A 15,867-nucleotide genomic window follows, 5' to 3' on the forward strand; every position below is an offset into this window, starting at 1 on the left:
GTTTGGTTCTTTTGTTTATATATTTTCCACCCCCAAATATTTAGTCTTAGCCATTCATCATCTCTTTGATCACATTAATAAGCATATAGCAATTTCTCAGCTTCTCGAGTAGCTGGGATTACAGGCATGTGCCACCACACCCGGCTCATTTTGTATTTTTTTTTTTTTTTTTTTTTTTTTTTGTTTTGGAGAGGAAGTTTCACTCTTGTTGCCCAGCCTGGAGTGCAGTGGCACTATCTCATCTCGCTGCAACCTCTGCCTCCAGGATGCAAGTGATTCTCTTGCCCCAGCCTCCCAAATAGCTGGGATTACAGGTGCCCACCACTACATTCAGCTAATTTTCGTATTTTTAGTAGAGACAGGGTTTTTCCATGTTGGTCAGGCTGGTCTTGAACTCAGGTGATCGATCCGCCTGCCTCAGCCCCCCAAAGTGCTGGGATTACAGATGTGAGCCACAGCGCCCAGCCATATATTTGGTGGTGTTTCTTATAATTCTCACTCTTAACATTCTTGCATTTTCATGTACTGATTTTTTTTAAATAAGAAAAATCAAAGAAATATTATGAGGCCTAGGATAACATTTTCTTCTGCAGAGAATTTATATTTGCTTTTGGTATGTACTTTGGGCAGTTACCATCGTAAATTACTTTAGTTCAGTTTCAGAGATTTGGATGATTGGAAGTTGGTATTCTAGTTCTTGGGATGGCCGTTCTACTTTTAGTTTACCCTTAATCATAGGATATAGGTTTTAGGGATCTGAATGCAAACAAATTCTGTTCCATTGTACCTTCCCTTGGCTGGCTCTGGTCTTCAATTTTCAATTTTCTAGCCCTGCAGGAAGTCAGGACTGCTGACTGCTTATTTTTAATTTTGGATTCCTCTTCAAGAATCAACAGAATTCCTCAGAGCAAAGCATTCCTAGTCACCTAACTTCTCCTCTCAGTTTCGTTCTTCTCCTGGATTCTAGCCCTTTCACGGTGCCTGGCTTCTTCACTGCCTTCCTAGATCTCCCGTCCCTAAAGCCACAGGGAGCTTGATCGACATTACAGACTACCATTACTAGAGACAGAACTCTGCATTCCTGATCTTTTGCTTCTTCTGTAGTGTTGTTGTTTTTTAACTTCCATAGAATGAATCAAACAAAATTTATTTAACCATACTTCTTTTGGTGATTATTTAGTTTATTTCAGTTTTTCCATATTAGAAATATTCATTGAATATCTCAATATACCCAATATACTCAACATGCATGTTCTAGTATTTCTGTAGGCACAATCTCCAATAATGGGATTGTTGGATTAAGGTGTTTGTTCATTTTAAATATTCATTAATAATGTTCTAATGCCTACCATAGAAGCAAAATCAGTCAACACTTCCAGTATGTAAGGAGAAGAGTAATTTCTCTGTTATCAGTGTTTGCCATGTGTTTACTCTGAATTGTCATTCTCCACATTTTCTTCTTCATGTTTTTGTTAGAATTTTTCATATATTATCTAGATAATTCTTTGTCTATTATAGATTTTACAGATACTGTCTCTGTTGATAATTTATATGGATTGAAAATCAGAAGCTTTAAATTTTGGTGCAGTCAAATTCATTCCTATATTTATTCATATTATGAACCCATCATTCTATAAAATCCTATGGATTTCTTTATAACTGTTTTTCAGATTGAATAAACCAGGGCTTTCAATTCTCTTACCTTAGACACTCCAGTTTTCTCTGTCTGCTTTTTCTTTGCTCCCCTTAATCTCTCAATATTTTAAAATATTGCTGTTAGTCCTCCTGCTTTGTATCACTTGAACAGTCAATTAGACAGGTACGTTCGGTGGTTTTGCATTTGTTAATAATATAAAAAGATATTTATTGCTGATATTGCCTGCAAGTCTACTTGGTTTCAGCAAATGGAGTTTTGTCATACAAGGAAAAGTATTTTTCTGGGAATGTAGTTGGGGTGATAATATTATTTTCTCGGCCGGGCGTGGTGGCTCAAGCCTGTAATCCCAGCACTTTGGGAGGCTGAGACGGGCGGATCACGAGGTCAGGAGTTCGAGACCATCCTGGCTAACACGGTGAAACCCCGTCTCTACTAAAAAAATACAAAAAGTTAGCCGGGCGAGGTGGCTGGTGCCTGTAGTCCCAGCTACTCAGGAGGCTGAGGCAGGAGAATGGCGTAAACCCAGGAGGCGGAGCTTGCAGTGAGCTGAGATCCGGCCACTGCACTCCAGCCCTGGTGACAGAGCGAGACTCCATCTCAAAAAAAAAAATATATTATTTTCTCAAAACGGAAGAAGGCATTATTTGTGTATTTGAGGTTTTCTTGTTTGCTTTCTAAATCTGACCATTTAACCTCCCTGAATCCAAACTGAAGTAAAATTGAGTGAAAATTTCTGTTCCGATGAAAATTACAAAATTAGTTTTTGTTGTCTTATGCTCATAGAGCATCCTGTTTCAACATCTTCATTCCCCCCAATTTATTTGTAGTATTTTGCTATTGTTTTAAACTATAGTAGCTCATGGAATATAAAGAACACCAAATGAATACTATAGATAATATTCTTACTTTTATAAAATATCTTTTCTTTATTTGATACCTGAGTGGTATAGTCCTTTTAAACATTTTGAGGCAATTAAATATTTGATTATTTAAGTTCTCCAATGGATATTTTTTGATACTCCTAAGTATTCATAATAAGTGTATTTAGAAGTCATCTATATTGTCTGGTTGTATATTGGGAGCAAAATTGTAAGGCAGAAATGTAGACCCCGAGGTAGACAGTTTTCAGTTGAGTGTGCCTGAGTGAATCTGAGTGTGAGAGGATTCAGTTAGTAAGCTTATTTTCAGTGAGCTCATGAGAGAAAAGGGATACCCAGTTGAATCTAGGAGGTATATGGTAAGTGAGACAACTTTTCACACCTGTATTGTCATGATTTGGGCTGCCAAGGGATGTACAGAGTCAAGGTTTTAGCAGAAGCATTGCTTCCTCAGCCAGACGTTTCCAGTCTTGAAGTCTTGGTCACATCATCAGGTTTATTTTCTCTTAGTATGCTATACTTATCCTGTACCACAATTGTAATTATTAATTACATGCTTTTTAATACAGTCTCTTTCCAGAATATAAGCTCCAAGGAGGCAGGACACTGGTCTGTCTTCCATTGCTCTATCTACAAGGCCTTACCACACATTCCTGATACATACATAATAGGAACACATCAATACTTAATAAAATGAGAATTTGGATTTGTGTTTTTTGAATTTGAGAAATGTTACAATTCTATCTAGCCTCTGGCTAGTGTAAAATTTTTATTTACAGATGTCTCATCAATTACTTTTGTTGCTGCCAATGGTATTTCCCTGTTGCAGATAGTTTGTCAGTACTTCCTTCAGAATGTGGTTGGTGAAAAGTAGATAAATTCAGATTAGCCAGTTTTAGGAGTTGATTTAACATCTTGCTAAACACATTTACAACGTAGTATAATTCATTCTAGCTACAAAGCAATTAAAACTTAAAACCACTCCCAATTAAAAGGGAAAAGAAATTGTGGAAAGGGATTTATTATTTATTGCCTGAACATCTCATAAGATACAGACTATTTCAAATGCCTTTGAAGGGGTAATTTCTTAAAACCACAACATTTATGAGGATTTGTTGTAGACCCTTCTACATGGTTTTGGCAAAAAAACAAAAAACAAAACAAAAAAAAACCTCACTCACCAAACCTATGAAGCTGTGTAACACTGGAGCCCTGAATGTTCATTCTCTAGTCATTCGTATCCTTGAAGGGTATCAGCAAAATTAGGAAAATCAGGGAGTTTTCTTCCCAAACCAAAGTTGGCAGAATGCATCTGAAACAGGATTGTGAGTACTGTAGTGCTATCATGTAGCTGTCAAACCTTATTTGTGTGTAGAAATATTAGTAATTAGTACTACATGATTTGTGAGGATTTTTTCTATTTAGTCTGGATTATATTGAGGATGGTTGAGCAAATATGGAATTCAGTTTATTGAAAAACAGTATTTTTTCCTTCTTTTAGCAATACAGTACTTACATGCTTTGGTGTCAGGAAATCCTTTACTAATGGTCTAGAATTTAGATTTGGGATTGATTCTATATTTTTCATGGATTCAATAAAAAGTAATTGAAAACCAGACTTTGCGAAAGGAGATAAACGTAGCAAATTGTTTTTTAATAGATTACATTATAGAAAAATTATAATTGCAGTTAACCAAAGAGTATCTTGAAAGGAAAAAGCATACAGTTACTATAAAAATTGTCTTGTTTTCAGATATTGAACCAAATTGACTTTAATATACATCATTTAAATCTAAATATTGTAATATTTAGGAAAACATGAAACAGAGAACTACCAGAAAATTGGAAGACACACTTATCCTTTAGCTGGGCATAAAGTTCAGTTCCTAGAAGGGTAATGATTTATTTACAGTATCAATACAGCAATCAGATGGATGTACAAAACCTAAAGCATTATTACATATAAGCCACTTAGTATATAGCATAGGAAAAAGCTTTGTGGTAGCAATAAAATATGAAGTAATAACCTTATTAAGTTATCTTTGGACCATATATAAAGAAAACTAAATATACTTGAGAGAGATGAAGGAAGATTATGGCAAATCTATCGAAATTAATTAGTAACTTAAACAATCCCTACTTGACAGATACACCGTTTACCTACAAAAACAAATGAGTAAGGACAGCTAAGAAAAACAGAAAAAAGGTTTTTCTATCAAATAATAAAGCATTAACTGTGTGCAAAATCACACAATTCAGTCATTGTCCTAGTGATGGGAGCACAGATCAGTGGAACAAAATATAGTCCAGAGATAACTGGAGAGGGCAGTGACTTTTCGATAAATATTATAAGAGCATTTTATTATTTTTGTATTTTGGGAAAGTGTCTAATAAACTATTGTATAATGTTTGCTAGATTAAATCCCTCATTGTTTTTCAGTGACCTTGTTTTGTTTGTGCTGTGACTGACCAATAGTGCTATAGGAGTCTAGACACACAGCTTCTAGTTCTCATCGACTGCTAAGTATGTCCTTGGCTAAGTGGCTTCTTTCCAGTCTTTATTTTCTTCTAGTTTGAAAAATTAAAGATGAGCATAGGATTCTTAAAAATTCTAGGTCTTGTGCCATTTATGCATCTTCTACATTCAAGAAAAATAGAGGATTTAAAAATATTGTTAGAAGGCGCAGAACGGGTTGTGTTTAACATAAAGATTTTCCACTTAACTGAATGTCCATACCTTTCATGAAACAAAATTAATGTCGTTTGAAACACTTTTTTTCTCAAAGGGATTTTTAGCTAATCAGAAGAGAGCTGAAAACTTAAAGGATGCATCCGTATTACCTGATTTATGCCTGAGTCACGCGAATCAGTTGATGATTATGTTGCAAAATCATAGAAAACTGTTAGATATTAAACAGAAGTGTACCACTGCCAAACAAGAACTAGCAAATAACCTACATGTCAGACTGAAGTAAGTGATTCATTTATATATCTGTTTTAAGATGATAGAGTTGATGTTTATATTTATTTCTCCCAAATGATGGGGTGATTTTTCCCTTGCCATTTTATTGAAATACCTTATTGATGAATTTTGGAATTAGACTATTTTTGTAGAGCTTATATATCTTGACTTCTTTGGCTTAACTAAGTTAGTAAACTTACTAAGTAAGTAACTAAGTAAAGTTTTGTGAATTTTGAAAATAATGGATTTTATTCTTTAGGTGGTGTTGCTTTGTAATGCTTCATGCTGATCAAGATGGAGAGAAGTTGCAAGCTTTGCTCCGCCTCGTGATAGAGCTGTTAGAAAGAGTCAAAATTGTTGAAGCTCTTAGTACAGTTCCTCAGATGTACTGCTTAGCTGTTGTTGAGGTTGTAAGAAGAAAAATGTTCATAAAACACTACAGGGAGGTATGCAAGTTGAATTCTATTTTAAATGTATTTGAAGTTTAATGAATTGGTGTATGTTTATGTTTAACATAAGCGTTCCTCTTCTAGTGGGCTGGTGCTTTAGTCAAAGATGGAAAGAGGTTATATGAAGCAGAAAAATCAAAAAGGGAATCCTTTGGGAAATTATTTAGTAAGTGTTCATTAATAATTTCAATTACTTTTGTAAAGGAAAAAAGTTTTTATAAGCTTGGATTTTCTGTAGCATACTTGATGTATATGCTGTTAATTACCATTGATATCTAGGAAATGTTCCTTTTAAAGTGTATAGAATTGAATCCATTGTTAAATTTTAAACTTGAAGTACTGTCAACTTTTAGTTTACTTTTTCAAAAACCAGAGATAATTTTTTGCCTTAAATAAAGCTCTAAAATAACCATATTGTTAATTTCTTTATACAGGGAAGTCTTTTTTAAGAAATCGTCTGTTTAGGGGACTGGACTCCTGGCCCCCTTCCTTTTGTGTATGTATTTATTTTCTAACCATGACTAAATTCCATATGTTTTAAAACCTTTTTTCCAGAAGTAGAGGCATTTATCAGAAACTTGCAGAAATTGTTGTGGTTTTAAAAAAATCAAAATAAAAGTGTTTTTGACTTTAAAAGTCAGCATAAAGCTTGACAAAAGTCAGCATAAAGATTGATATTTGCATTCATAATTTTTATAAACAATCTTCATAACACAGGAAGATACATTATACTGCACTGTTAGGATTGGTAGAAATAGATTCACTTAGTTTTTTTTTTGTTTTCTTGTCTCTTCCTTTTTTTCTTTCCACCCTTCCCTCCTCTTTCTTCCACCGCTCTTCTCCCTCCCTCCTCCTTTACAGCCTCTGCCTCATCCTTGCCCTTCTATATTTTCACACCACCCCCCTTTATATTTTGACAAATCAGAATAATAAAGCCTCAGTTAGACTTCACTGAAATTAAACATTAGTTTGGCATATTTCTTAACCATTATTATCTGGGGTCATTAATTTTATTACATAAGAAGAAACGTTTCCATGATCAAAGCAATATGGGGCCTTTTACCCCCATCAGATGTACTGCTTAGCTGTGTTATTGTTGTTTTGGAGACAGAGTCTTGCTCTGTTGTCCAGGCTGGAGTGCAGTGGCACGATCTCGTTGCACTGCAACCTCTACCTCCTGGGTTCAAACTATTCTTGTGCCTCAGCCTCCCAAGTAGCTGGGACTACAGGTGCCCGCCACCGTATCCGGCTAAGTTTTTGTATTTTAGTAGAGATAGGGTTTCACAATGTTGGCCAGCTGATCTCAAACTCCTGGCCCCAAGTGTTTTTGCCCACGTTGGCCTCCCAAATTGTTCAGGTTACAGGCGTGAACCACGACCCCCAGCTGTGCTTAGCTGTTAAACATGTTTCTGTACTGCAGGATTTCTTAGTGTTTTAAATGTATGCATTTTTTAATATCTAAGAATTGGTGACACAGCGATTCCCATACTTATTTATCCGAGAACTCTTTTTTATGAAGAACGTCTTGACATCTCCACATCTGCTTGAGTAATGATTTAAAACTATTGAAATTTTTTTTAATGCAACTCTTGGCAATTTTATAAATAACGAATTGGTAGGATTTACCAGTTAATATTTTTTACAGAAGCTAAAATTGACCAAAACTTTGTCTTCTGGAATATGTAATGGAAAGGTCAAGGGAACAGCAAATAAGAAAGTGTTACATGGAAAAAAAAATACATGTGTATATTTTAACATATTAGTGACTTTAACGTGGTAAATATATATATATACTTACATATTTACCGTATATATATATACACACACACACACACACACACACACACACATACATATAGGATAGGAATACTGTAATTCCCATAAAATGATGCTAAACGCAGAGAAGGGGAGGAACAAGCGCATCCCTTGATCACTAGCAGTTCACGTCACAGTTTACTAAAGGCTCAGAAAAATAATATGCCATATCTTTATTGAATGATATTTCTTTTTTTGTTTCTTAGTCATTTAAAGCATTTTAGTTTGTTTGGTATAGTAAATTTAATTATAGTAAGAAATCATATAAATTTGCCCTCTGTTTTTGGTTGAAAAAAATTTTTTTAATTAATTTATTTTTTGGTACAGACTCAGAAGCCTCGAAAGTTTGACTGTGAACTTCCAGATATTTCATTAAAAGATTTACAGTTTCTGCAATCATTTTGTCCTTCGGAAGTTCAGCCATTCCTCAGGTAAATGTCATCAGTATTTTAATCTAATTTATAACCTTAAAATGTTTTTATTATTCTGGAGTTGTGCCAGGTAGTACCAGTAATCTTAAGAGGTGCCAAGATAAGAAATATTTATGATAGACTGGCTTTCCTGTGACTGCTTTGAGAAATTTCTGAGGAATAAAAAGTGATCGAAAATGAAGGTAAAGTAAAGGAAGGTATGCCTTACATGTAATTGTTTTTTTCCAGTAGAAACTTTTTGCATGCTATTGGGAAATTTCTGACTTTTTATATATATATATATTTTTCTTGAGACGGAGTCTCGCTCTGTCTGTCTCAGACAGGCTCGCCCAGGCTGGAGTGCAGTGGTGCGATATTGGCTCACTGCAACCTTCACCTCCCATGTTCCAGCAATTCTCCTGCCTCAGCCTCCTGAGTAGCTGGGATTACAGGAGCCCATCACCACGCCCTGCTAATTTTTGTATTTTTAGTAGAGATACAGTTTCACCATGTTGGCCAGGCCAGTGTCGAACTCCTGACCTCGTGATCCACCTGCCTAGGCCTCCCAAAGTGCTGGAATTATAGGTGCGATCCACCATGCTTGGCCCTAAGTTTTTACTTCACTGATTATGACACAAAGTTCTTAAAGTACTTCTGGTATTAATTTTAAAAGGAATGATAAGGCTCTTGTTATTTTTGACATATCAAAATATTTGGTAGCAGTTATCTGCTATTTCATTAAGAAATCAGAAGTCTAATTTTATTGCATTCTGTTTCAGGGTTCCCTTACTTTGTGACTTTGAACCTCTACACCAGCATGTACTTGCTCTACATAATTTGGTAAAAGCAGCACAAAGTTTGGATGAAATGTCACAGACCATTACAGATCTACTGAGTGAACAAAAGGCAAATTCAGTTCTTTCAAACAGTTTTCTTCATTAGTGTAAAATGTTTGTGTTGGTGCAGCTCTTTAAGCCTTTCTTTCTGTTTTCCAGGCGTCTGTGAGTCAGACATCCCCACAGTCTGCTTCTTCACCAAGGATGGAAAGTACAGCAGGAATTACAACTACTACCTCACCAAGAACTCCTCCACCACTGAGTGTTCAGGATCCCTTATGTCCTGCAGTTTGTCCCTTAGAAGAATTATCTCCAGATAGCATTGATGCACATACATTTGATTTTGAAACTATTCCCCATCCAAACATAGAACAGACTATTCACCAAGTTTCTTTAGACTTGGATTCGTTAGCAGAAAGTCCTGAATCAGATTTTATGTCTGCTGTGAATGAGTTTGTAATAGAAGAAAATCTGTCATCTCCTAATCCTATAAGTGATCCACAAAGCCCAGAAATGATGGTGGAATCACTTTATTCATCAGTTATCAATGCAATAGACAGTAGACGTATGCAGGATACAAATGTATGTGGTAAGGAGGATTTTGGAGATCATGCTTCTCTGAATGTTCAGTTAGAAAGATGTAGAGTTGTTGCCCAAGACTCTCACTTCAGTATACAAACCATTAAGGAAGATCTTTGCCACTTTAGAACATTTGTACAAAAAGAACAGTGTGACTTCTCAAATTCATTAAAATGTACAGCAGTAGAAATAAGAAACATTATTGAAAAAGTAAAATGTTCTCTGGAAATAACACTAAAAGAAAAACATCGAAAAGAACTACAGTCTTTAAAAAATGAATATGAAGGTAAACTTGATGCACTAATAAAGGAAACTGAAGAGAATGAAAACAAAATTAAAAAATTGAAGGGAGAGTTAGTATGCCTTGAGGAGGTTTTACAAAATAAAGAGAATGAATTTGCTTTGGTTAAACATGAAAAAGAAGCTGTAATCTGCCTGCAGAATGAAAAGGATCAGAAGTTGTTAGAAATGGAAAATATAATGCACTCTCAAAATTGTGAAATTAAAGAACTGAAGCAGTCGCGAGAAATAGTGTTAGAAGACTTAAAAAAGCTCCATGTTGAAAATGATGAGAAGTTACAGTTATTGAGGGCAGAACTTCAGTCTTTGGAGCAAAGTCATCTAAAGGAATTAGAGGATACACTTCAGGTTAGGCACATACAAGAGTTTGAGAAGGTTATGACAGACCACAGAGTTTCTTTGGAGGAATTAAAAAAGGAAAACCAACAAATAATTAATCAAATACAAGAATCTCATGCTGCAGTTATCCAGGAAAAAGAACAACAGTTACAGGAATTAAAACTCAAGGTTTCTGATTTGTCAGACATGAGATGCAAGTTAGAGGTTGAACTTGCATTGAAGGAAGCAGAAACTGATGAAATAAAAATTTTGCTGGAAGAAAGCAGAGCCCAGCAGAAGGAGACCTTGAAATCTCTTCTTGAACAGGAGACAGAAGATTTGAGAACAGAAATTAGTAAACTCAACCAAAAGATTCAGGATAATAATGAAAATTATCAGGTGGGCTTAGCAGAGCTAAGAACTTTAATGACAATTGAAAAAGATCAGTGTATTTCTGAGTTAATTAGTAGACATGAAGAAGAATCTAGTATACTTAAAGCTGAATTAAACAAAGTAACATCTTTGCATCACCAAGCATTTGAAATAGAAAAAACCCTGAAAGAACAAATAATTGAACTGCAGAGTAAATTGAACTCAGAATTGAGTGCTCTTGAAAAACAGAAAGATGAAAAAATCACCCAACAAGAAGAGAAATATGAAGCTATTATCCAGAACCTTGAGAAAGACAAGCAAAAATTGGTCATCAGCCAGGAACAAGACAGAGAACAGTTAATTCAGAAGCTTAATTGTGAAAAAGATGAAGCTATTCAGACTGCCCTAAAAGAATTTATATTGGAAAGAGAAGTTGTTGAGAAACAGTTATTAGAAAAAGTAAAACATCTTGAGAATCAAATAGCAAAAAGGTAAGAATTCAGTTTAGTCTGTAATTATAAAATTAAAATATCAGTGATTCGTGTGTTCTTGTAAGTGTGTGTAATCATAGTACCTTGATTTACTCATTTACCTTGGGTAAATGTAGCAACTAGGGTATTTTCATGAAGTAAAAACTTCTACCCTTTGTCAGTGTTTCTTGCAAACAGAAATAACAGACTAAATCCATGAATGGCTTTTAAAAAATGAATCAGCAGTTTGGATTTTCAGAGAAATGTTTTGTTGAAAGTTTGAAATGTTTTAAAGAGCTCTTTGTTTTTCCTTCTAAGTTGCTCTCTTTATTCGCAGTTTTTTTCTAAACTTCAGTAGAAAATTACTTATATTTATTCTTTTTAAGTTTAGTATATAAAAGACTGTAAAATTGTCTTCTGCATATTGTTTACTAAAGGCTAAATCATAGATAGGAACATGTAGAGTGTTCCTTATTGTTATTTTCTTAATACAATTTCAGTTATTTCCTCTGTGTTTGAAAGATGTTTTTAAATTGCAGGTTTGATACTTTGGTTGTGGATTGGTGTTGTTTTTATCTTTTTATTATTGTTACTGTCTGATGTTACTGCCTTTTGATCACAGAAGATGGTTTTTAGTATTTTTATTTTTAATCTTTGAAGGGGGTTTTGTGACCCAATAAACAGTTTCTAGAACATAATTAATATGTCAATTCATTCTATCATTAATTCTCCAAGTGAATACATATACATTTCAACCTGTGTCTTGCCTTATCACTTTTAAACAGTCTCCACCTGAAAAATTTCATTAAAATCCATTGTTTGTCTCCATGTCTTCTGGACAGGACACATACTTATGTTGAATAAGAACATAATAGAAACCTCCCTCCCCTGTATCATGTGAAGTGAGAGTTTAGGAATTTTACTTGGCCTTTTCTACCATAATAGTCCTTGTTCCACGAGTAAGGGAAGCAACATGGGGATTCTGCCAGTCTGTAAGGATGAGTATCCCAAATCCAAAATGCTCCAAGATCTGAAACTTTTTGAGCCCTGACATGGTGCTTTAAGGAAATGCTCATTGGAGCCTTTTGGATTTTGGATTTTCACATTTGATATACTCAACTGGTAAATATAACACAAGTATTCCAGAATCTGAAATTCAGAACACTTCTGCTCCCAGGCATTTCCATTAAGGGTTATTCAACTTGTTCCTGTCTCGATGAGGGAACCATTGGGCCCAAACTCTATCACATGAGCACCAATAATCTCCTCCTCCTGGTGGACCACAGTCACTACAGTCCTCTCAGAGCCGGTGTTCAGTATTCCCCCAGAAGTCTGGAAAATGGCTGTATATCTCTTCGGCATTGTAGTTGATAACTAACTCAGATCTTGGAATTGGGTGAAGGTTAGAATTCTCTTGATAAGCTAAGCCTCTGCATACTAGATTTAGAGTTTTCTATTTTGTTTTGTTTTTACAGTTTTAGTAGGTCTTTAACCAGTTCATTATATTAGGGCCTACGGACAACCACGACCGCAGATTTCTCTGGGTCAAAACCTTCTAATTACTGCTCTGGCTCTGTTGCCTGTGGTAGAGCCACATTATGTTTCTGGTGGTGAAATGCCACTAATTGACTTCTGCCACTCCAGAAGCCTGTCATTCCCATAAATTCATTGAATTTCAGTGTTCTCATCTCCCTCTGCTCTCCGTTTTCTACAGAGCACCACTACAGAGCTTTTTAAGCGTGTATTTTGCAAAGCCTTGGTAAAGAATGTATTCTCTGGGCCCTCTGAGGGTATAAGTAATAAATCCCTTCCAGCATACCTGCCTTTGGATGCCTTCTTGTAGATCAGGAGTCAGCAAACTTGTTTTTGTTTATGTTTTGGTTTGGTTTTGTTTTTGAGACAGAGTTGCGCTCTTGTTGCTCAGGCTGGAGTGCAGTGGCATGATCTCTGCTCACTGCAACCTCCGCCTCCCAAATTCAAGCAGTTCTCCTGCCTCAGCCTCCCGAGTAGCTGGGATTATAGGCATGTACCACCACGCCTGGCTAATTTTGTATTTTTAATAGAGACAGAGTTTCTTCATATTCGTCAGGCTGGTCTCAAACTCCTGACCTCAGGTGATCCACCTGCCTCACCTCCCAAAGTGCTGGGATTACAGATGTGAGCCACCATCACTGGACAGCAAACTTGTTTTTTAAAGGTCCAGATAGTAAAAATTTTAGCATTTGCAGGTCACACACAGACTTATTAATATAATCTGTATGTGTGTGTTTACCATCTTTTAAATATGTGAAAAACAAGAACAGTGGCTCTCTAACTTCTGTCACAGTATCTTTTTATGCTCTCAAAAAATTGACTCCAAACTGATTTTGTTTATAGGGATTATGTCAATATTTCTGTACTAAAGATTAATACCAAGAAATTGAAACTTAGCCATTTTCAAATAACCTTATTACATGTTGGCATATGTAAGACTTTTTTTTTTTTTTTGAGACAGAGTCTCGCTCTGTTGCCCAGGCTGGAGTGCAGTGGCGCAGTCTCAGCTCACTGCAACCTCCTGTGTTCAAGTGATTCTCCTGCCTCAGCCTCCCGAGTAGCTGGGACTATAGGTGCGTGACACCACACCCAGCTAATTTTTATGTATTTTTAGTAGAGACGGGGTTTCACCATATTAGCCAGGATGGTCTTATCTCCTGACCTTGTGATCCGCCCACCTCGGCCTCCCAAAATGCTGGGATTACAGGCATGAGCCACCGTGCCTGGCCATACATAAGAATTTTTAATAAAAACTTGTCTGAAATGAAAACTAGTTAGAAGAGTACCATTGTTCTATATATTTGCAAATCTCTTAAGTTTTGATTGAAGTATATGGAAAAAAAATCCAACCTTATGCTGAATGTAATTGGAAAAAGAAAGGAATATTTAAATAGCCTTTTCAGATGATTGTCGATATCCTTTGTTACTAAATCAAAATTCAGCAAGTGGTAATTTCTGAACATTAGTTTTTATTGTGGAATATGAAGCTATCAGTGGATTTTCTCATAATCTTAACATTTATTGGTACATCTCTTGTACTTGAATCTTTTACTCATGCGTGATTTTATGGCATCATGAGTTGGTCATTTGGAAAACACTAGTTCACTGAGTTAATGCAGATCTTCCAACTGTTAACATATTTTAGAACTAGTAATTTTTACTATATCAAGAATAGTCTAAGAAAAAACAACCTCCCCTTTTTCCTCCCCACTTTGAGTGCCTTGTGGTGAAAGATAAAATGACTACACATAAAGTTTGGTGCTAATGTCTTTAATGTGTGTTCCGATGCCAGCGGTTTTATCATCGGTGTCAATATTAACAAGGTGAAAAACGACATCACTTTAGTGTTACTGTGAAAACAGTTCTGACTTCACTTGTTCTCTGAATGTGTTTGGTTAACCCCAGGCTTCTGTGGATCACTCTTTGGGAATCATGAGCCTGAAGAAATAATTGGCAAACTTTCTATAGAGGCCTGGATAGTAAATATTTTAGGTTTTGTGGGCCAAATGGTCTCTATCCAAACTATCCAGCTGTACCATTTTAGCAAGACAGAAGTGAGACAATATAAATGAACAGTTTGGCTGTGTTCCAATAAGACTTTAATTATAAAAAACAGCAGATTGGATTTACCTGCCCTTGGTCTAGAGTATCTCATTTTGCCATCTAATTTTCATTTAATGTTGCTTATTCTTTTTTTTTTTTTTTTTTTTTGAGACGGAGTCTCGGTCTGTCGCCTGGGCTGGAGTGCAGTGGCCGGATCTCAGCTCACTGCAAGCTCCGCCTCCCAGGTTCACGTCATTCTCCTGCCTCAGCCTCCCATGTAGCTGAGACTACAGGCGCCCGCCACCTCGCCCGGCTAGTTTTTTGTATTTTTTAGTAGAGACGGGGTTTCACCATCTTAGCCAGGATAGTCTCGATCTCCTGACCTCCTGATCCGCCCGTCTCGGCCTCCCAAAGTGCTGGGATTACAGGCTTGAGCCACCGCGCCCGGCCATAATGTTGGTTATTATTAAGTCTACTTTCCAGGCAGTCAACTTAGCAAAGTCTGTCCCTCCTCTTGTAAGTTTCATTAGATCCATTCCCATACTTATATTCCGTTTTTCTGCCAAAATATATTAAAGATTCTGTAATTGCTTTGCAATTCCTCCTTTGTTAGACTTTTAAATCTCCAGAGATCTGGCAGTTTTGAGTGTAGCAACGGGTCTGGAAGTAATGGTGGGAGATGTTGTTGAAAAGGATCATCTCATTGAGAAGAGGACTACCTCGAGTGAAGGTACACTGATTTCCTCAGAGAAGGTAGAAAAGGCTGTTGCTTCCAGGAAGGGAGGTTTGGTGAGATTTGGAGGCACAGCTGGGACATGTCCCAAAGCCTTGCCCTCCTTAGTCGTCACTGGTTTTCAAACAACTACAAGTGTCTGCTGTTCTGCCATGTACCGCCCTGGTCTTCCAGTGTTCTATTTTGCACTGGCAGTGAGGTCATTACTGCTTTCAGATCAGAGAATTAATCTCAGATTTCCATGTTTTATGGGATTTTTTTTTTTTTCCTCTAGAGTCGTTTTTTTGTATCGGGATTGAGCTTATAAAACAACCACTTTTAAAAAATTAAAGGGATTAGTATCAGATTTAGAGTTTACACGAATGTTGGAAGAACTGGGAGACTGGATAGTAATCTGGTGAAGGCCAGGAGATCTGTAATAGAAAGTCATCTGAACCACCAAAGTTGGTGGCTTAGGAAACTGCTACAGTTCTTTGAAGACTTTCATCAGTTGTCTACCAAGACCCCCAAAC

At 36.2% G+C, this 15,867-nt stretch overlaps 1 protein-coding gene across 3 annotated transcripts in view; it reads left to right on the top strand.

The window, feature by feature from the left end:
* Nucleotides 1-15,867, top strand: part of RB1CC1 (RB1-inducible coiled-coil 1) — a 95,399-nt gene that overhangs the window by 48,941 nt on the left and 30,591 nt on the right. For all 3 annotated transcript variants that reach the window (XM_011937602.1, XM_011937603.1, XM_011937604.1), the window contains 7 exons: nt 5,322-5,506; nt 5,757-5,943; nt 6,031-6,112; nt 6,381-6,442; nt 8,089-8,192; nt 8,951-9,077; nt 9,167-11,067. In XM_011937602.1, coding sequence (XP_011792992.1) covers nt 5,322-5,506; nt 5,757-5,943; nt 6,031-6,112; nt 6,381-6,442; nt 8,089-8,192; nt 8,951-9,077; nt 9,167-11,067 — 2,648 coding nt within the window. The remainder of the gene's footprint in view (nt 1-5,321; nt 5,507-5,756; nt 5,944-6,030; nt 6,113-6,380; nt 6,443-8,088; nt 8,193-8,950; nt 9,078-9,166; nt 11,068-15,867) is intronic.

Source organism: Colobus angolensis, unplaced genomic scaffold (genome assembly GCF_000951035.1).
Source record: "Colobus angolensis palliatus isolate OR3802 unplaced genomic scaffold, Cang.pa_1.0 Scaffold166, whole genome shotgun sequence".
NCBI classification, from domain to species: domain Eukaryota; kingdom Metazoa; phylum Chordata; class Mammalia; order Primates; family Cercopithecidae; genus Colobus; species Colobus angolensis.